Below are 20727 nucleotides of genomic sequence, written 5' to 3'. Positions count from 1 at the left end.
ATCCAAACTACAACTTAATCATATTACATCTCAGTTTAATGAAGCTCTGTTATGCTCCACGTTTAGTGCAATCATGTATATCACCTTCAATAAATGGCTTAATTTTTCATTCACATTTATGGTACAATACAAGCTTCAATAAATTGGCATGTTGGAAGGATTCAGGTTCTCATCTTAGTCTGAAACCATAGCTAAATAGTCATCTATTGAAATTCTTGAAATAAAAATATATGTAAATGTGGATTTTCACGTTCCTTTTGGCTTTTTTCTGAATGCTGCATTTTGAGCTGATATTTGCTAGTGACTTTGAAATTATCCTGTGTTTCACATTGTAGTGTCACATACCACATGGGTTCTTTGAGTGCTTTTTTATACCACCACTGAAGTTAGCCTGCACCAGTGACCTCAGACATCTACTTCTGAAGACACTAATATCCATTTGCACAATGGGGCTCCTGTATCCAAACTAAGGTTGCTTGCTTATGTGAATAAACAGTATCATGGCATGGTGGACTGACACAGGTTTTATTAACACATCTAGATGGAGCTACTATAAGGTGGCTGCATAACTAGTTGGAAAACCATTACCAGTGAATACTTGTCAGTGGTTCACAGTCAAGCTGAAAGGGCATATCGAGTAGGGGGTCCTGCAGGGATCAGTTCTGGGTCTGGTTCTGTTCAATATCTTCATCAGTGATTTAGGTAATGGCATGGAGAGTACACTTATAAAGTTGTAGCCATTTGTGGGGGTTGCAAGTGCTTTGGAGGATAGGATTACAATTCAAAATGATCTGGACAAACTGGATAAATGATCTGAAGTAAATAGGATGAAATTCAATAAGGACAAATGCAAAGTACTCCACTTAGAAAGGAAAAATCACTTGCACACACACCAAATGGAAAATGATTGCCTAGGAAGTAGTACTACAGAAAGGGATCAGAGGGTCATAGTGGATCACAAGCTAAACATGAGTCAACAGTGTCGCACTGTTGCAACAAAAGCAAACATCATTCTGGGATGTACTAGCAGGTGTGTTATAAGCAAGACACGAGAAGTAATTCTTTCACTTTACTCCATACTGTTTAGGCCTCAACTGGAGTACTGTGTCCAGTTCTGAGCACCACATTTCAGAAAAGATATGGACAAATTGGATAAAGTCCAGAGAAGAGCAACAAAAATGATTCATGATCTAGAAAACGTGATCTATGAGGGAAGATTGAAAAAATTGAGTTTGTTTAGTCTGGAGAAGAGAAGACTGAGGAGGGACATGATAACAGTTTTCAAGTCATAAAAGGCTGTTACAAAGAGGATGGAGAAAAATTGTTCTCCTTAACCTCTAAGGATAGGATAAGAGGCAATGGACTTAAATTGCAGCAAGGGCGGTTTAGATTGGACATTAGGAAAATCTTCCTGTCAGGGTAGCTAAGCACAGGAATAAATTGCCTAGGGAGGTTGCAGAATCTCCATCATTGGAGATTTTTAAGAGCAGGTTGGACAGAACACCTGTCAGGAATGGTCTAGATCAGAGGTCTTCAAACTGTGGGACGGGCCCCTGAGGGGGACATGGAGGAATGTTCAGGGGGGAGGGCCCGGCCAGTCCCTGGCCACCCAACCCCACTCTGCCTCCGCCTCGTCCTTGGTGCCTAGCCACTGGCTTGGCCTCAGCCCCTGGTTGCAGTGCATGTGCGTGGCCTCAGCACCCAGCCCCTGCCTCATCCCCAGCCCCTTGGCCTGCTCCCAGCCTCAGCCCCAGCTAGGGGGTGTTTGAGGGGTGGGGGTGCGGACAGGGAGAAGGGGGGGCACAGGGTAAAAAGTTTGGGAACCACTGATCTAGATAATGCTTGGTCCTGCCATGAGTGCAGGTGACTGAACTAGAAGACCTCTTGAGGACCCTTCCTGTCCTGTGATTCTATGATCTTATGTGATCACGCACTTTACATGGCGATACTTGATGTCAATAGTTGCTCTGAATGTATAATGTTACTATACAGTGCATTGATTTTTAACAGGCTATCGTGTAAGAGTGCTTGGACTTCATTAAAAGAGAGAGTGTCATCATGAACAGAGTGAGAATGCATGAATCTTATAGCTACATTTCTGGGGACATGGACAAAGGGTAACTGTAAATAACTAAGTTGCTAACACTCCTGAGCCTGTCTCTTTCTGATCTCCCTCCCAAGCTGCACTTGGATCATTCCCACCTGTCCACACTCCCAAACTGCACTCATCTTTTCCTGTCCTTCCTCTCCAATCCTACTGAATCACATTCATCTCTCCCAACTACCCTCTCATCTCCCAAAAGCTTCCTCCTGCTGAATGTGTAGCTCCCATTTCTGCCAGAAAAGGGAACCAGTAAACACCAGCACACTTGATGCTGGACCTCCGGCAGACCAGCAATTAAAGCACCCATGTGGCAATATAATATATGGATGATGTCATTAAATGCATAGTGAGCCCTGAGCCTGCAGGTCTCTTGCAAAACTCCCACTGAAATCAATGGGAGCTGGAGAGGTGCTTGCCTGAGCCCCACCCAAACAATCAGGACACTTAGATGCCTAAATATGAATTTAGGTTCCTAATTTTAGGTTCCTGGTTTGCAAATGTTGACCTTGCTATTATAATAGTTTTGATGCTTTGTAGATGGAGATTGCACTGGTTAACATGTTAAGGGGCCAAAGCTGCTCCCATTGAAGTTAGTGGAAGTTTTGCCATTAGCTTCAATAGAAACAGGTTTAGCCCTTGGAGGCTTTCAATGTTTTGAGAAATAAGACAAGAAAACATATTGAGAAAATGTTAATAAAAAGCTGTAGTGAACTATATGTATTGCTACAATTCTATATGGTCCTGAATCAGGAACACATCCCTCTTTAAGAAAGAACTTAAGTATGTGCTTAATTTTAAACATATGCTATGGGATTTAAGCACATGCTTCAAGGGCAGCACATGTGCAAGTGCTTCCCTGAATAAAAATGGACTTAAGCATGTGCATATGTGCTTTCCTGAATCATGGCTTAGATATTAATGCCCAAGAGCTCTGTTCTCTCTATTTAAAATGTCACAAAAAACTACTGATGGAATTACTCATCGCATATTACTGCAGCCCATTTATGAGTTCACATATATACAGAGATTGAACATACACTGGTGCAAAATCTTGGGCTTCCCAAATTAAACCATGGTACAAAAAAAGCAAAGTATTCTGAAGGAACAGTGACAGCTTTATGGTTTGATATTTCATGAACCACTGTGCTATAATTGTTGTTGTTTATTATTATTATTATTATTATTTTTATTGTAGCTTCTAGGAGCCCCAGTTATGGACCAGGACCCCTTTGTGCTAGGTGCTGTCCAAAACAGCAAAAGATGGTCTAGTAGATAATGCTTGGGCCTGCCTTGCATGCAGGGGATCGGAATAGAATACCTCTCGAGGTCCCTTCCAGTCCTATGATTCTATATCCCTGATATAAATGAATGATACAGGCATGCATACAAGGTGTATTGTCACAGATTTGTAGCACTATACAGCATTCCTTCTAGCCCTAGTAGCTCCTTAGACACTGGACTTTACATTAATTTCCTTCTGATTAGCACCTTGTTCATTTACTCCTATTTCCATTTCAACTTGATTTTAATGGGTGCTATTTTGAGACACACTAGTACTAGAAATAATAGCAATATTGGAATGCAAGGAGTCTCAATTTTCAGGCTGTATACAAGTATTGATATACTTTATAGGACAAATAAAAAAATGGATCCAATATTATCTCACCCACCTTGTCTCTCTAATGTCCTGGGATCAACATGGTTACAACATCACTGCAAACTAAAAGTATTAATGTGATAAACTCCACTCCACTTCTGTAGGCTGATGGGAACCAAATCCAGCAGGACTGGGCCAGAGAGTGGTAAAGATGGCGAATGTTAGCTGTGGGGCATGGTCTCCCCATATGCCATTGCCACCACCACCTGTCTTTCCCAATGAGAGCTAATTAGCTGAAGCACTGCAGGGTTTGGATTCAGTAGAAGTTTGGAGGTAAAGTTGGAAGTGGGAGGTGACGGAGCTATGGGACTGTTGCTTTCTATGGATTACTCTTCAGCTGAGCCCATGGATTTCTAATCTGTCTCCAGGGGAGTCCGCCAGTGTTAGTATGGTTCTGCAGAATTAATAGGATAACTCTTTACAAGATAACATTCATACGATGTCTCTTTACAAGTCCTGCAGGAGTTATGCAGCCTAGGGATGAGAGCTATCAGAGCTGTTGTGTAGAGCTCTGTGGATCCCCCCCAGATCTGCTGCTTTTAAGAGACCAAACCCCTGACTAGTCCATGGAAAAAGAGCAGGAAACTCCAAGCATGGAAACTCACTGAAATTCTTCTTCTACATGGGCTAAAATATAGCCCATAGTCTCTCTTTCTGTTTCATGATCATTGATCTACTGAATAATAAACTATTGGCTAATATCTTGGTGAGGGCCGTGGGCCTTTTGAAATTGGTCCTCTGCCTTAGTTTGAAATAGCCAAAATTGGGTGACCTTCCAGACATGCTGCACTAAGAACTTGTTTGACAGGGTTTTTGGAGAAGGTTACAACTATGTTCTTGAAAGGATGGAGCTGGAAAGAAGCTTTTTTTCCAATGGCTGACTGGCTGAGTTAATTTGTTCCTGTTTGAATGTTTGATTTTTAATGCTGCCTGGTGTATTCCATTGTTGAAAGATTGTCAAGGGGCTTAGAGCTCTTATGTAGACATTTTATGTTTTACTACTATTTAAATCTTTTTTAAAAAAATAACTGAAATAAAGTTGTATTAGAGCTGAAGTGAGAGATGGGGGCAGCTAAGGACAAGATGCCAATCAGAATTATTTGATTTTGAAGGGTGGCGTCACTTCATTTAGTAACATATATTTTCCATATTTTGTTAGGTTATTGAATGTTACCTTATAAAATCAATCCATCGTTCCACAAAACTCCTTCCAACAAAGTCTGAGAGGCCATTAGAGACCTATGCTACATCCATTATCATAAGCAGTTTCTCTTTTTCAACTTCAGTGGGTACTACTGTGGTCCAAGGAAGTTAAAGTATTGGTGTCTCCTGGAACTCTGAAAGACCCACTGTTACTGTCATCATAGGATTTACTCCTGTGGAGTGATGAACATCCTCTGCTTTGGAGGCAACATAAACTACACCAAAAAAGTCACTTTTATTCCAGAATAGAGCATCCCAATGGGGAGTTATATTGGCATTGCTATAGCTGATAAATTTCCCTGAGCAGATAAGCTCCAAGGCTTCTCTCTTTTGAGGGTTCGACTTCTGAGTCTGTGGCTATAATTTTGGAAGGATCCAGATGGCAAATCCAGATTTTTATGGTGATGTTGTACATCAGAGTCCGGAGCCTTTTGGTGTAATAGGAACAATTAAACTTGTGCTATATCTAATCAGTGAAATTTTAGGATTGGAGTGAAAAATTGGCTACATCCAGCAGTGCAAGTTTTTTGTGGTGATGTTGTGCCAGAATGCATCAGGGACCAGGTGTTTTTGTTTTGTTTTGTGTTGTTTTGTGGGTGTAAGAGGTGTATCTACACCTGTTCTCTAGTTATGCTGTGGAATTAGAGGATTTGTGCAAAACAATGGCTGGCTGGGGAAGGATTCAGGGGCAAGACCCAGAGCTTCCGAACCACTATTGCTCCAGCCCTAGTTCAGTTTTTATAGGCACAGTAGGAGCATCTACACATCACTGGGGCTTGTTCCAGCAAGGCAGTGGTTTTGCATTGGGGACTTTTTGTGCGGGGAGAAGGGGGGCAGGGCCTTTTTTTGCTTCTGGTACGACAGGAGCAGTGGCAGGTTTGACAGTTTGGCCCTGGGGGAGTTTGGATCCGAAAACTAGAAGGCTCCTGGAGGAGCCAGGTAGCCCGCCAGCTGCACCCTGTTTCTGTGCGTGGGTGTGTGTGGAGGGGAGGGCTGGCTCGGGAGTCTCTGAAGCGTCAGCAGCGAGCCACCGCCCCCCCCACCCCGGACCCCCATGCCGGGGCTGTCAGTGTCAAGAGGCAGCAGCAGCTTCTGATGCCAATCCCGGGGCAGGGCGCAGGCGGCGGGGGGATCGGAGTCACCGAAGCGTCGAGCGTGAGCGCCCGAGGCCCCTCCTGCCTGCTAGGAAAGCCATAAAAAACCTCGGCGAGGCAGCCAGCCCCAGACTGGCGAGCCGAGCCGAGCCACTGGCGAGAGACTGACGCCGGCCGAGCTGAGCGCGGGAAAAGCAGCAGCAGCAGCAGCAGGAGGAGGAGGAGGGAGCGCGCCCCATCTCCAGCGCCCGACGTGAGTAGCCATGGGGCCCGGAGCCGGGTCCGGCCGGGGCGGGCTGCTCTGATCCACTCACCCGCACACCCGCGGCGCGCCTCCTTGGCGCCAAGGCCCGGCTCCCTTCCGAAGGCGAGAGCCCGAGCCGGCCTGGGGAGAGCCCGGCGAAAACCGCCTCTCCCCGCGGGCTGGCGGGAGCGGACGCGGAGCGGGTCCGCGCCCCTCGTTAGCCTCGGCCCCGCGGCGGGGCTGCCCGGGCTTTTCCCGCCCGCCCGGGCTGGCGTTTGGGGGGATTCGTTTTCGGCCGCTTTTCAGAGGCGGCGGGGAGCCTGGGGCGGGATCCGAGCCAGCCCGGCTCTAAGTCCTCCTCCCGCCTGGGCTGAGCAGCCCACCGAGCGCAGGGATCGTACGCAATCCGCTCCCCCCCGCCCCAGACTTTTTAAGCGAAATCAAGTTGTTCGGTAGGTGGGTTTCTGTCTCTCTCCCCCCTCCACACACACACACCGGATTGGAGGCTGTGGGGATCTTTCCAGCATCCTTGTGCGGTGTATCACACACCGCTCTGACCAAACCCGCCCCACACACAAAGCAACCGAGACAAGGGCAACTTCGTTCCTTGGCAGCTGTAGCCACCAGCTCAGAGCCCGTGTCGGTGGGTCACAGTTACTTTTACACAGCGCCAGCCTCAACTGCTGCCTGGGGGCCGGTGGGGTGGAGAGCAGACTCTGCAAATTATCAGCCCTGCTTAATCTGTAATGCAAGAGGTGCCTCAGCTCAAGCAATTAGCTGCCGGGGCTCAAGCAATTCTTTTGCATTCATAACTGATCCAGCAGAGGTGCCGGGGCTATGGGGCTAGCCTTCGGCTAGGCACCAAACCTCTGGGTGCCCAGCTTAGCGCTGACAAGCCCTGGCATAAATTAAGTGTCTGCAGAAACTGCTCAAAGGTCTGGCCCCAGAGTTAAGGGGCTCTCTTGACTGAGGTTCTTCTAGGGCAGTGGTTCTCAACCGCCTGCGGTAAGGAGAGGTCTTCCAGGGGGTTTCATCAACTCATCTAGATACTTGCCTAGTTTTACAACAGGCTATGTAAAAAGCACTAACAAAATTGGTACAAACTAAAATGTCATACAGACAATGACTTCTTTATGCTACTCTATATTCTATTCACCGAAATGAAAGTACAATATTTATATTCCAGTTGATTTATTTTATTATTGTATGGTAAAAATGAGAAAGTAAGCAGTTTTTCAGTAACAGTGCTGTGACACTTTTGTATTTTTATGTCTGATTTTTGTAAGCAAGTAGTTTTTAAGTGAGGTGAAACTTGGGAGTACGCAACACAAATCAGACTCCTGAAAGGGGTACAGTTGTCTGGAAAGGCTGAGAGCCACTGGTCTAGGGGAAAGGGCTGCTGCTGCTCTGTCGTTCAGCTGTAGACGGACGCATGCCATTTAATGCTGGTTTCTCCTGCCTCCTCCACCCGGGGGGTTGTGCAGATGCAGGGGACCATGCGATTGTGGCTGTCCGTGCTGACTTTTGCCCTGTCCTTGCTGATCTGCTTGGGGACACTGGCAGAGGCATATCCATCCAAACCGGACAATCCTGGCGAGGACGCGCCTGCGGAGGACATGGCCAGATACTACTCGGCACTGAGGCACTACATCAACCTCATCACGAGGCAGAGGTAGGTACTGGACATCCCACCATGGGCAGGGAGGGTGAGTACAGACAGGCTTTCATGTGGGGAGGAAAACTTTGTATTCACCAGGCTCATCACCACCCTGTTTCTCAGAAAACAATTACTGGGAAATAAGTTCTGATCTCACCCAGGCTTTGTTCTGTATGACGGGCTCTTTACCTGTGCACAGTAGCCATTAGTGAGTATTACCTGGAAGGGGGTCTAACTCCACTAGGATCTCTAGCTCATGGGTCCTTCTACACCACACAACTGGGCAGATGTGAAGGACAGTCAGGTCAAGGCTGAGATCAGGCACCAGAGGCTGAGCATGGTCCAGTGGGAGTATGGGAAGAGCAGTGTGAAAGGCAAAATGTTGAGGGGAGCACAACTGCGGAGAAGTTAAATGCCTCAATCAGAGCTCTGAGCGCTTAGGAATTCACCAAATGAGATGCCCAAGAAAAACAGTGTTATAAGGATGGATTCCATTTCTGTAGCAACCACAGTCACAGCTTCATGATGGGGCAGTTGTTCCTATTTGGATACAGCATATCGGTTTTGTGTAAGATGGAGGTAAATGTGACTCCAACATACATAACGTAATGAAGGATTGGCAGAGTGGTACCAATAAGATCTCCAAAGTCTCGTCAGGTTTTAACACAAGGAGCTTTCATGGCTAGGAACATAAAGTCACCGGAAGTTTATTTTATGAAGAGAGTACAGGACAGGTGCAAACAGGGAAATGGAACATAAACTTAGAACATGAGAGTGTGAGACTGATAGAGAGAAAATTCAGAACAATTTCACACTTCCATTGCTGCCACTATGTCTGATATGGTTCTCAACTGGAGCAAGTGACAGTTCTTATTGTTGCTGAAGAATTGTTGTAATTCAGAAATCTTTTGTTTTGACAGCAGCTTAATATACCAGTCACTTAACAAATAATTTTAAAAAGCATTGTGTCAGCAGCCAAGCCTGCCCTTCGCTAGAATGGTTATCTAGGACTGGCCCTGACTTGTTCATGTTACTGCAGATGTTTGTGGTGAAACCAAAGATTGAAATGAAAGGTAAAATTACAATGTCAAATCCCTTTATTTGGGAGTGTCAGTCCAATTTAGTTCAGCTGGCTAATAGAAGAGTGAACTTCCTCTGAACCATGTGTCACCCAGAAAAGCCCTGCTCTGATTATTTCCTATCTAGGCTGTTGGAACCTCCTCTTTGCCGACTTTTTGCTTTCCTCCCTCTAGTTCATATAAAATGCAGATGACAAAATCCTCTCTCCTTCTCCACATGGCTCTGACCATATCACCTTTCCCTCCCTTCACACACTTGAATCTCTACACTGATTTCCCACCTTTTTTCTCATATCCCATTTCACAAATACAATTTCTATATCACTGATTTATTCATTAGACAGTATTTCAACTGTGGTTCTAGTCTGAAAAATGACTGGGTAAAAGTGACATCACCTTACTTCACAGATCCACAGCTTGCATATATATCATATTCATATCTGCTTCCTTTAGTGACAAAAATAAGATTTTACTCCCCCCCCCACTTATCCCTCTTAGTTCTGCAAAGGGGGAGAGTGAGTTAGATTCCATTCTGGTATGCACGTTATATATAGAATGATGAACCAAAGTCTTTATTGATGATAAGGCATGAATCAAAACAAATGAAGTTTGATTTTTATATTCCAGGTGTCAGTTAGGGGGAAACAATCATTTCATTTTTAAATGGAGTAAATTTGACATGGAGAGTCAATTGGAGAGTCGACAGACAATAAATATAGTACCCTACAATGCCAGTTTCACAGTGTCGCTTTTCAAAGTGGACCACACTGTAATCAGAGGATTGGAGGTCCAAATAGGACTTAATTAAAAAACACGATGCACTGTTTCTCTTGTTCAGTGCATTAGCTGCACTGAAACAAGGCACGGCAATGGCTTGCAATTGGTTTTAATTTAACTCTTGAACATTTCCTGTTTCAGCAATGATAGAAAATTTTGTGGCATAAATAAATGTCTTTCAGCTCTGATCTAGGAACTTGAATAATATTCAATATGTTCTAGCAGAAGTATCAATAATTTTCTCTCTCTCCACCCATTATACTTTTATAGTTTTCTCTTTCTCATGATGAAGAGCATAACGAAAGTGGGAACTTAGTACTTTTACTTAGTACCAGATGATGATTTTCAGGGCTGGTTCTGATGGGCTATGGAACCTGTGGTTACAGGGAAACCAATAATAAGAGGGCATAGCTATGTTGCAAACTAAGCCTGTGTCTGTGGGACCTGGGCTTGTGTATTCAAGCTCATGCTTGAGCATCCACGCTGCATTGTACACCTGGGTTTAACATTTCTGGACCCGGCTCTCACAGCCATGCTAGCATGTCCATGTTGCACTACGCAGATATTCTGACTCAGGTCTGTGGCTGGACCTGTGTCCACACTACAAATGACAAGGCTTGGACCTGAATCACAGCAGGACACGACACAGGCTCTGACCCACCCCCTTAGCACAGTTCTAAGACCTTGGTTCTGAGTGCTTACTGACTTGAATCAGACTGATTTGTATGTGGACAGAAGGGGGCTTGGGCTCAAACCTGAGTCACAGCCTGGGCTTAGTGTAGACAAATACATATAGAATCATAGAGTTGGAAGGGACCTCAGGAGGTCATCTAGTCCAACCCCCTGCTCAGAGCAGGACTAACCTCAGTTAAATAATCCCAGCGAGGGTTTTGTCAAGCCGCAGCTTAAAAACCTCTAAAGATGGAGATTCCACCACCTTCCTAGGTAACCCGTTCCAGTGCTTCACCACCCTCCTAGGGAAAAACTTTTTCCTAATGTCCAACCTAGACCTCCCCCCCTGCAACTTGAAACCGTTGCTCCTAGTTCTGTCATCTGCAACCACTGAGAACAGCCTAGCTCCATCCTCCCTGGAACCCCCTTTCAGGTAGTTAAAGGCTGGTATCAAATCCTCTCTCATTCTTCTCTTCTGTAGACTGAACAAGCCTAGTTCCTTCAGCCTCTCCTCATAAGTCTTGTGCTCCAGCCTCCTAATAATTTTTGTTGCCCTCCGTTGGACTCTCTCTAACTTCTCCACATCCTTGTTATAGTGGGGGGGGCCCAAAACTGGACACAATACTCCAAATGCGGCCTCACCAATGCCGAATAGAGGGGAATGATCACTTCCCGTGATCTGCTGGCAATGCTCCTACTAATGCAGCCCAATATGCTATTAGCCTTCTTGGCAACCAGGGCACACTGCTGACTCATATCCAGCTTCTTATCCACTGTTACCCCCAGGTCCTTTTCTGCAGAACTGCTGCCTAGCTCGTCGGTCCCCAGTCTGTAGCTGTGCATGGGATTCTTCCGTCCTAGGTGCAGGACTCTGCACTTGTCCTTGTTGAACCTCATCAGATTTCTTTTGGCCCAATCCTCCAGTTTGTTTAGGTCCTTCTGTATCCTATCCCTACCTTCCATGGTATCTACCACTCCCCCTAGTTTAGTTTCATCTGCAAACCTGCTGAGGGTGCAATCTACCCTATCCTCCAGATCATTGATGAAGATGTTGAACAAAACCGGCCACAGGACCGACCCCTGGGGCACTCCACTTGTGACCGGCTGCCAGCTAGACATGGAGTCATAGATCACTACTCGTTGAGCTCCAACAGAGAGGAAGAGAGAATTCTGGGCAATGCTCATCACTTCTCATTGAATGTGAGCAAGCTACCCTGTGGCCTGGTTTACATTAAAAAGTTAGGTCGACCCAGCTACATCAGTCAATCCACACCTGTGAGCGATACATTTAAGACCGCCAAACCCCTGGTATAGACAATACTAGGTCAATGGGAGGGTTCTTCCATCAACCAAGCTACTGCCTGTCAGGGAGGTGAATTACCTGCACCAGTGGGAGAACCCTCCTATCAGCAATAGGTAGTGTTTACACTGAACTGCTACAGTGGTGCTGCTGTAGCATTTCAAGTGTAGACAAGCCCTGAGCCTCTCACCTTATCCTGTGGATATGGAAACCCCTAGGCCCAGCCATTAGATTCCAGCTCACCACACAACTGGTGAGACATAAGGAAAAGGGTATGTTTTAGGGGAAAGAGGAAGCGGTCAGTACCATTTCCTTTTGGGTTTCCACTGCCTGCTTTGTTGTTTGATGCACCTGTAGTACTGATGACGTTTTTCTGCCTCATCTCTCCTGGTAACTGCTGCTGCCCTAACCAAGACCTCTTACTGTCCCTTTCCCATGGACTACTGTTACCCATAACTACAGTGAAACCTGCCAAGAGTGACCACTTATGGGAGTTAGCAAAAGTGGTTGCTTGTAAGAGGTGGTCCCTCTCTCACACTGGAAAGCAGCAGCTGCTGACTAGGCGCCCAGCTCTGAAGGCAGCGCCACCACCAGCAGAAGTGCAGACATAAGGACGATTGGTTTCTCTGACAGGTTTGTTTTTATGGATGGAGTAAGATAATGTGGTCCCTGGTCGCACATGAGAGGTCATCGCTCTTCACACTTTCTTCACAGTTAAATTATAGTGGGAAAAATGTTCCATGGCCTCTGCAAGTAGCTGCTCGTGACAGGTGTTCTCTCTTCATAGGTGATTGCTAAGGCAGACTTTACTGTACTTCCTTTGCCCCACTTCCCATGAGGCTGCTCCCCATTCCCAGACAGGGCCCTTCTCCACTGTACACCTTCACCCCAGTGGTGCCCTTGGGAACTTCCTCTGGGCCTCATCCTTGTCCTGCTGCTTGAGTCAGAATCCCACCCTTCCTTGAAGCATCTGCTACCCGTGTACAATGGCTTCCTTCCCCCAACTGGCATTGTCATGCCACTTTGTTTGCCTGCAGCTTCCAATCCCTGCTTTTTCCGTCTCTTCTTCACTTCCCCCATAGCTTGTCACTATCACTTCTTGCCCCACCCCCAGGTTGTTCTTTGCATGCATTACCATTCTGTGTTATAGAGAAACATCCACCATATCGTTTTAATTATAAGCCCACAAGAAGGGGGCATTCCTATAGGAAGAGGCTCTAATCCAGAGGCTCCGTAGGTGGCCCTGGATGTATCTGAACCAGTTCTGATGACTTGGGTTTCAGATAACATGAGATTTTTCCCATTTCACAACTATATCAGATATTTAATGTGAAAAAGAGCCTTTATTACATGCAGATTCTTTTGATATTGAGGGCCTCATCTTGCAAAGTTCTGAGCATCTCTCACAGTGTGCTGCTGAGCACCCTCAACCTCTGCTGCAGGTGCTGAACACCTTATAGGATTTGAACCCCCCATGCCCACATTTTCAAAAGTGGCTTTGAGTGCCCAACGTGAGACACCAAGAGCCTGATCATCACAAGTGCTGAGTGCTCACACATCCCCTTTACGTCTCTGGAGTTGTGGGTTATCAGCATCTGTGAAAAACAGACCTTGATGTCTAAAGGTATGTCTGCACTATATACGTGCACCGCAGCTACGTCACTGTAGTGCTGGACTGTGGACACTACAGTGATGGAAGGGATTTTTCTGTTGTTGTAGTATATCCACCTTCTCAAGAGGCAGTAGCTAGGTTAATGAAAGAACATTTCCATTGACCTAGCTGCATCTACACTGGGGTTAGGTTGACCTAACTATGTTGCACAGGGCGTGATTTTTTTCACAGCTCTGAGCTATGTAACTAGGTCAACTTAAGTTTTAGGTGTAGACCAGGCTTCAGATTGGGCACCAAATGATACTGATCACTTTTGCAGAGTTGGTCCTTAACCTTTAAAATGTTAATGTGGTTTGATGGACGTGTACTCTATCCCACGGTAAGTTGGGATACTGTCATTGGAAAGTCTCTGAATTGCACAAGATAGGGGAAAAATACCATCTCCTCTGGTGTAAAGACTTTATGAAGGATTTCCTCCAATGACAACTGATTCTCTTTTGCGTTCGGCCCTGCCTTTCAGTTCAGTTCTCTTGCTATTGTTCTATTGTGATTATAAGGGGCTGCCCTAAACGATAGAGACTACAAAACTAAGGGGCACACCCAAGCCTTGAATATTTAGCATTAGAAGAATTTGCTTTCCTTTTAGTCCTTTTCCAACTGATCCTTCAGTCTGCACTCCAATCCGTGATGGCTTAATCCTGGTCAGAACACAGACACACCCTGTATGGCAACACAATGCAGCACAAGTTGGTGTCCTCAGTCTGGGAGCCACGGAGCTACAGGGATGGAGTGTGTCGAGTATCTCAAAATAAGAATCCTCTTCATGTATCTGAGACATGTCTCCTCTATTGCAAGGGACCCTACCCAGTCCTTATTCAGACACAATTTTAATTGAAATCAGGGGGAATTTTGTCGAGTTACGGGCTGCTGGATCCAGTTTTTAATTTGTTAAATCAATTTCTTTAAAACAAATATTTTAATCAGGGAAATTAGATTCCCCCTCACGGGAGTCCCAATCGCATCCATATTAATTGGAGTAGGAAACTAGAAACAAGTCCCTTTGTGGTGATGGAGCATAAGATATTTGATTCAACATCATGCTTGATTGAATTACTGTAATAGCATTTCACTGTGTGCGGCTGGTTCTTTTCAGATATTCATTTTCAATCAGTTTATATCCAGAAATATGCTTCCAAAACTTGAAACTGATTCTTTGTCTCTCTAAAACATGGGCAATATACTAAATTGGCTAAAACAATGGGAAAAATCCAATCATTAAAATATAATGATAACAAGTCAGCCTTGTTTCCACATTCATATATCGTGGTAAACATATGAAAATCACCACACAATCATAGCAAGAAATGCTGAGTTCTTTGTTGGAAGTTTTCTCCTCTGCAATGGAGGGACATTTTGAGGACCACTGACTTCAGTGGGGCCAAGATTTCACCCCATGCATTTAGTAATTCTTTGCCAATATAATTTTACTGTCATTTGACTCATATATCCTAATAAACCGTAATCTTTATTTGTTTTCAGTGAAGGAAGAGTTCTCTTGTGGTTACCATTCTATTGTTAATCTAGTGATACCATGCAGCTAGGAGTATCTATCAGGCTGACTGCTTATTATTGATACTGTGTTCAGGAAGGAGAAAAAGGACACATTCCTTTACAAGAAATGGGATTTGTGATTGTTTTTTCAAGTAAATGCCCCTAATGGATTCTAATGTTTTCAGGATTTTTTTTTTTAATGCAGGAATAGAAACACAGTCGTCAGGTTTACAAAGATCACACCTGACAACAATTATCATACCATGTTACTAAAAAACCTCTGATTCACAAAACAATATATATGATAGCAAAGTTTTTAAAAACAACTAGTGAGTTTGGATAGCTCAATTTTTGGGTCCCCCACTTGAGACAACTTTAAGGTGCCTGATTTTCCGTACGTCTATGCTCAACGTTTTTTGAAAATCTGGCCCCTGTAAGGCATCTCATCTCATGTTACTAATTACTTTTGAAAATCTTGATGCAGCATGAGACTAGTTTTGTATTCACTATATAGTGCAAGTAGTTTTTGCGGATTTCTCACTCAATGAATTTCTGATGGCAGCATTATCAGAAACTACTGGAACTGCACCAGAAAAACTTAATTGCATTTGTAGAAAAGGATCGCCTCAGATCTGATGTCATATTTCAACTTCTCTCCCTGTCCCTCACATGCACATCTTTCCGCACAAGAAGTGTGGATGTAGGATATCCGCTAATACCCACCAAATAAAGAAATGTTAGAAATGTCTGGATACTATCATGTACTTTATAAGAGGTGATTATGGAAAATATTTCTATATGAGAGGTCTTTATATGTATATCTAATTATTAACATATTTGTAATGAATGTGACACTGAAGGAGTGACACATTCTCATATGATCAAACTGGGTTCAACTAAACACCTGCTGGAGAGTTGCCTTTACTTCTGCCCTACAGAATTTTACAATAAAGGTTTGTATGAACATCCAAAGTTAGTCTCAGTTTTAAAGTTGGAGTTATGAAAAACATAGGTAATTTTTTCATTTAATAGATATGGAAAGAGATCGAGCCCAGAGACCCTGATCTCGGATCTTTTGTTGAGAGAAAGCACAGAAAATATTCCTAGATCTAGGTAAGTATAAGAGTGCTTTGTGATAGCTTTTATTTCTAACTTAAAATTAGCTATTTCAGTAAATGATTTTCATAGGCAGAAAATATATAAGCAGTAAAAAACGAACATTATATTTGGGTTATACACACACACACACACACACACACACACATTTCTTCATTATTAAAAAAACCACAAACGTTCTAGGAACATAGGAACTATGATACCAGATCAGATCATTGGCCCAAATCCAGTGCTGTATCTTACTTTTGGCAGTAGCTGATACCTGACGTTTCAAGGAAGTGAAGTATCCTTATAAGGCACATCCCTTATTGTGAAATGCTGCACAGAATTCCACCCTGACTCCTGATGGTGATCCAGCTACATACTGAAATACGAGGCATGTTTTCCCATTACCAGTTAGCTTCCTTAGCCTTATTTTTTCCTCTCTGAAATCCTGAGGTCTTTTAAAGTAGCTTTAGGTGGGAAAATGTGCACCTGTATTAATCTACACACAGATTATATACTTTCTTTAAAATATTACATTTTGCATGAATTTTGTGCCTTATATTTTACAAATTGAAGAGGTCACAAGTTGGTACATTTTGGCTGGCGCACACAAGAATATCTACATCTGAAAGCCTGTGATCTTTGTCTGATTTTACTACAACACCATTCAAAACAACGTTGTCCAAGCTGGCTGATTTGATTAATTGTGTTATTGACTGTCTCAGTGTAATTGTAATTGTTAAGGGATGACATTATCAGTGTAGAGGGCTGGTACAAGATTTATGCATCACTGAAATTCCACTTAAACTTGATGTTGAGGGGAAAAACAGAACTTCAGTGGTGCATAGGTTTGGTTTTGGCCCTTTGTAAAGGGGTAAATTTCAGCCTGTAAGTATATATCCATTTAAGGTAATGATATATCTAATTAAAATACTGTAATAATGACTAAGATTAACATAGCCTTGAAAAATGCTGCTTGCCTCCTCATCTGGATTGAGTCCATTTTTAATGGAGATGTAAAATAGTATTTTTTTAAATCTGATTCGTAGTTAAGAGTGGGTAAGCAGAGTTTAAGCCTTGACTGGTATGTTTGAAAGGCCTGTGATAATATGTCTACTGCAGAAGTAAACTATTTTCACAGTAGCTATGTCATAATCCTAAAATTAAGCACACATATAAATTGGACCTATGGGCCTAATCCTGCAAAGCCTTTGTGTCCAGAATTCTCACTGATGCCAATGGGAGTTGTCCGTGCAGCGGATTTACAAAATTGGGTCCAAGTATAGAAAATTCTACTACAAAGTTAAAATACAGCATTATGGTTATAACTTCAAGTGCACCTACTGTGATAATTTTATCTCACTGATTTGATGTAAACATTAATGTAAATTGTAGTGAAATACGTGATGGAAGTTCTCTATGGTTTTATAAAGACAAGGCAGAACACTAATGGTTCAAGAACACTACCAGTGTTGTAAGCACAGATGTAGTTTACAATCTATGTAATTCCTTCATCTAATTCTTTATATATAATTTTTCCATTCCAAAAATGCTACACTGCTTTATTTATAATAATATTAATTAATGCTAAATATATATCAATAGCCTAAAGCTTATGAACAAAAATAAATAAATAAAACAAGTGTGCATGTGAAATGGAAGAATTTATAAGGAAGAGATTTTAGTTTCATGCCCTCGACAGGGTATTGTAAACAACAGAAAGATAAAACAAGGACCAGAGTTAATAAAAAATAAAAGCAGGTTAAAATTAGTTCTAAACTTAAAATAAACTAATTATGAATATATTTAATTATATACATATTTAAGAAATAGATGCACACCTGGCCAGCTAGTGAACAGATATAGTTTCCCATGGCTGAATCATCACCAGAATGTCACATTTCATGACTCTGCTGTCACTTTTTAGATGTTGTGCAAAAAATTATGAAGTATGAAGAAAAATCTGAATAGCATTCAAATTGACTGAGTCACCTCTGATGTCACACTCTTACCAACTAATAAAGAGAAACTCCATACGTCTTAAATTAACACAGTACATGCAGACATCTAAAGAAAATTTCTCCCTTAGCAGAAAATCTTTACTAGATTCTTACAGAAACTATATAAAAAATAAATGTGCTGGGAACAAAGGGAAGCATTAAGTTTAATACAAACGATTCTCTTATTGCAATGATGCGTGGTTTTGATCTTGTGGATCCCATGAAGTCATTAGGAAACCCTTATACTATTATGTGAATTGTCTTTTGTCTCAATTATGTTCTCCCTCTTTTTGTGTCTCTTTCTGTATGCATGTAGTACAAATACCAGAGTACATAAATAATTTGGGCTATTGGAATTTGCTTTAGCAAATATTTTAAACATAATTTATTTAAAATATTAAGTGGTAATGCTACTATAAGATTTAGCAATCGCTGTTTTTACCTTTAGATTGAGTTCTTGACAAAACTAAATTCTGTGTGAACAGTATTATGTAATTTTGCTAAACTGTAAGTCCTCTTTTTGAAAAAATGTCTCTTTTACTGCTTAGTAAGAGATACAAATGTATTAATAGGCATGTTTATATCTCTACATGCTAAAATTTGCTAGCAGAAATGCACTATGTGTTAGCCACTAGCTTAAAATTATTCTGCAATGGGTCTTAGTACTGTAAAGACATAACACTGATGCAGCAACATTTAGGGGCACATTACATAACAATGAGTGGATATTTAGCCACCTAACTATCATTAATTTTCATGAAAGTTGAGCAATTCAGTCTTTATACATCACATTGGAAATGTATCCCATACTCTAGTAGTGGTATTAAATTGAGAACATTTATGACTTCTGCCTGTTAAAAGATAATCAATTATCTTAAAATCTATTTGGTTCTATCATTAATCTTTCAGAGAAGATTTCATAACATGTGTAATGTGTGTTACAGGTTCGAAGACCCTTCTATGTGGTGATGGAAATTTCAACACATCGTCAAACTTTTCCTAGTTTTCAATCCATACTTACTGCTACAAGACCAATCACAGTTTATCACTCCTCAGTGCATGCAGCCATCGTATTGAATTCTGTAGAGTTTTTCCTTCATCATACTTGTATTTACATTTATTTAAATAATTTATTTGTGCATTCCAAAATGTAACATACTAAATGAAAGACAACAACACTATTATTGGCATAGTAAAGAGTTGTTTTAAACTATTAAAATTGAATTATAACCTCCCTGCAGTTTAAAGTAGCATGTACAGTATTCATTTCACAAATATTAAAATAATAGTTGTGAAAGGTGAGATAATTACAACACTTACCTGGGCCTTTAATTCAGCTTTGCTGTTTTGATTTATACAAATTTATTTGTTTCATAACATCCAATATATCCTACATAATTTAGGAAAATAAAGTGATCTGGAAAGTGTTTTTTCATAATCGTCATACACCATTGTTTATTACTTACATTAACATATATATTAAAAATAATAGTGTTTTCAAAATACAAAGATGTTCAATTCTGCTAAACCATCAAGACTGATTAAGAATTCGAATTTAAACAAATGGAATCCTACGTTTTGATAATATACAAAGTGATAGGAAACAATATAATTCCAGGCTAATATTGCAATATGAATTTGGAAGTGTTTGTATTAGAAAGGAAATATCAAACATTCACTAGGTCGCTTATCATGGAATCAACTATTGACTCTCAAAGTTTTGAGTAACTGAATCCAACACAAAGAATTTTCCTAAATTTCTTTCCCAGTCACCCTTTCCATGAACAGAGGGTACTTAGATCAGGCACAATGGTACTTTCTTTGGTGTTTATTCTCCAGATGTTGCATGCATAAAATTCCCATTACCTTTGTGGGGGAGCTACTGATGCTTATTGAGTTGAAAATAACCTTAATATATTCATTCAAAACTACTTAATGTTATAATAATAGCATTTTCTACCCTCATTCTATATATGGTTCTGTCATTGCCAGAGATTGTGTAGAATATTGTCAATATCTGTTTGTATTATATTTGACATCTCACATAAAGTGGTACAGATTCTGGTCCTTGGTCCCTGATATTTTAACTTGATACCCCTTATTTATACATCAGAGATGAGTGCGTAGGGATCATGTGAAAGAACATAGCCCAAATTGTAAGTGAGAGAAAAATTTGCTTGGAAGTTTGATGTATAAGCATATCGTATCTGTTTTCCAAATATTGTTATATGGCTAAAACACAAATACATATATACAATTTAAATGGGTTTTTAATCTGCTCTTTACAGATCTACATTGGATGTGTTGTTACATTTTGCAGCGCCTCGACATTTGCCAGTTACTGTATGTCACACCTACTTCAGTGAAACATTAAAAACATATTCATTTAAAGAAAACACGCAGATGTTATTTTAATAGGAAAACTGTGTTTTCAAAATCTACATTGTCATTTTTTTGTTTTAGATTATATATTTGGTCAATTCTGATGCATTCTTTACAAAAGTTTAATTTAATGAGATATATATTTTATTTACCATTGATTTCTGGCATTGTGTATAAGTGATTTTGGGGTACTATGGTTTGATGGTATTAAGGATGTGAGTAGATCCCATGATTATTTATTAAATTAAAACTGCCTAGCATTATCTTAAATATATATGCCTGAATGTAGAAAAG

At 41.7% G+C, this 20727-nt stretch overlaps 1 protein-coding gene across 1 annotated transcript; it reads left to right on the top strand.

Annotated features, from left to right (window-relative positions):
• The first annotated feature begins 6115 nt into the window (after positions 1-6115).
• NPY (neuropeptide Y) lies at positions 6116-20447 on the top strand. The gene is made up of 4 exons (XM_067561658.1): positions 6116-6311; positions 7787-7974; positions 15983-16063; positions 18996-20447. The coding sequence occupies exons 2-4, from the start codon at positions 7787-7789 to the stop codon at positions 19018-19020; spliced, it is 294 nt and encodes a 97-aa protein (XP_067417759.1). The 5' UTR covers positions 6116-6311; the 3' UTR covers positions 19021-20447.
• The last annotated feature ends 280 nt before the right edge of the window (positions 20448-20727 follow it).

This window comes from Emydura macquarii, unplaced genomic scaffold, assembly GCF_026122565.2.
Source record: "Emydura macquarii macquarii isolate MOO-44397 ecotype Brisbane River unplaced genomic scaffold, CSIRO-AGI_Emac_v2 contig_2422, whole genome shotgun sequence".
Taxonomy (NCBI): domain Eukaryota; kingdom Metazoa; phylum Chordata; order Testudines; family Chelidae; genus Emydura; species Emydura macquarii.
This window is presented reverse-complemented; position numbering and strand designations above follow the sequence as displayed.

Excerpts from the sequence above, each read along its gene's own strand:
- NPY (XM_067561658.1), top strand. The coding sequence starts at position 7,787 with ATGCAGGGGACCATGCGATTGTGGCTGTCCGTGCTGACTTTTGCCCTG. Across the intron at positions 7,975-15,982 it reads AACCTCATCACGAGGCAGAG|ATATGGAAAGAGATCGAGCC; the intron begins GTAGGTACTGGA and ends TTCATTTAATAG. Across the intron at positions 16,064-18,995 it reads GAAAATATTCCTAGATCTAG|GTTCGAAGACCCTTCTATGT; the intron begins GTAAGTATAAGA and ends TGTGTGTTACAG.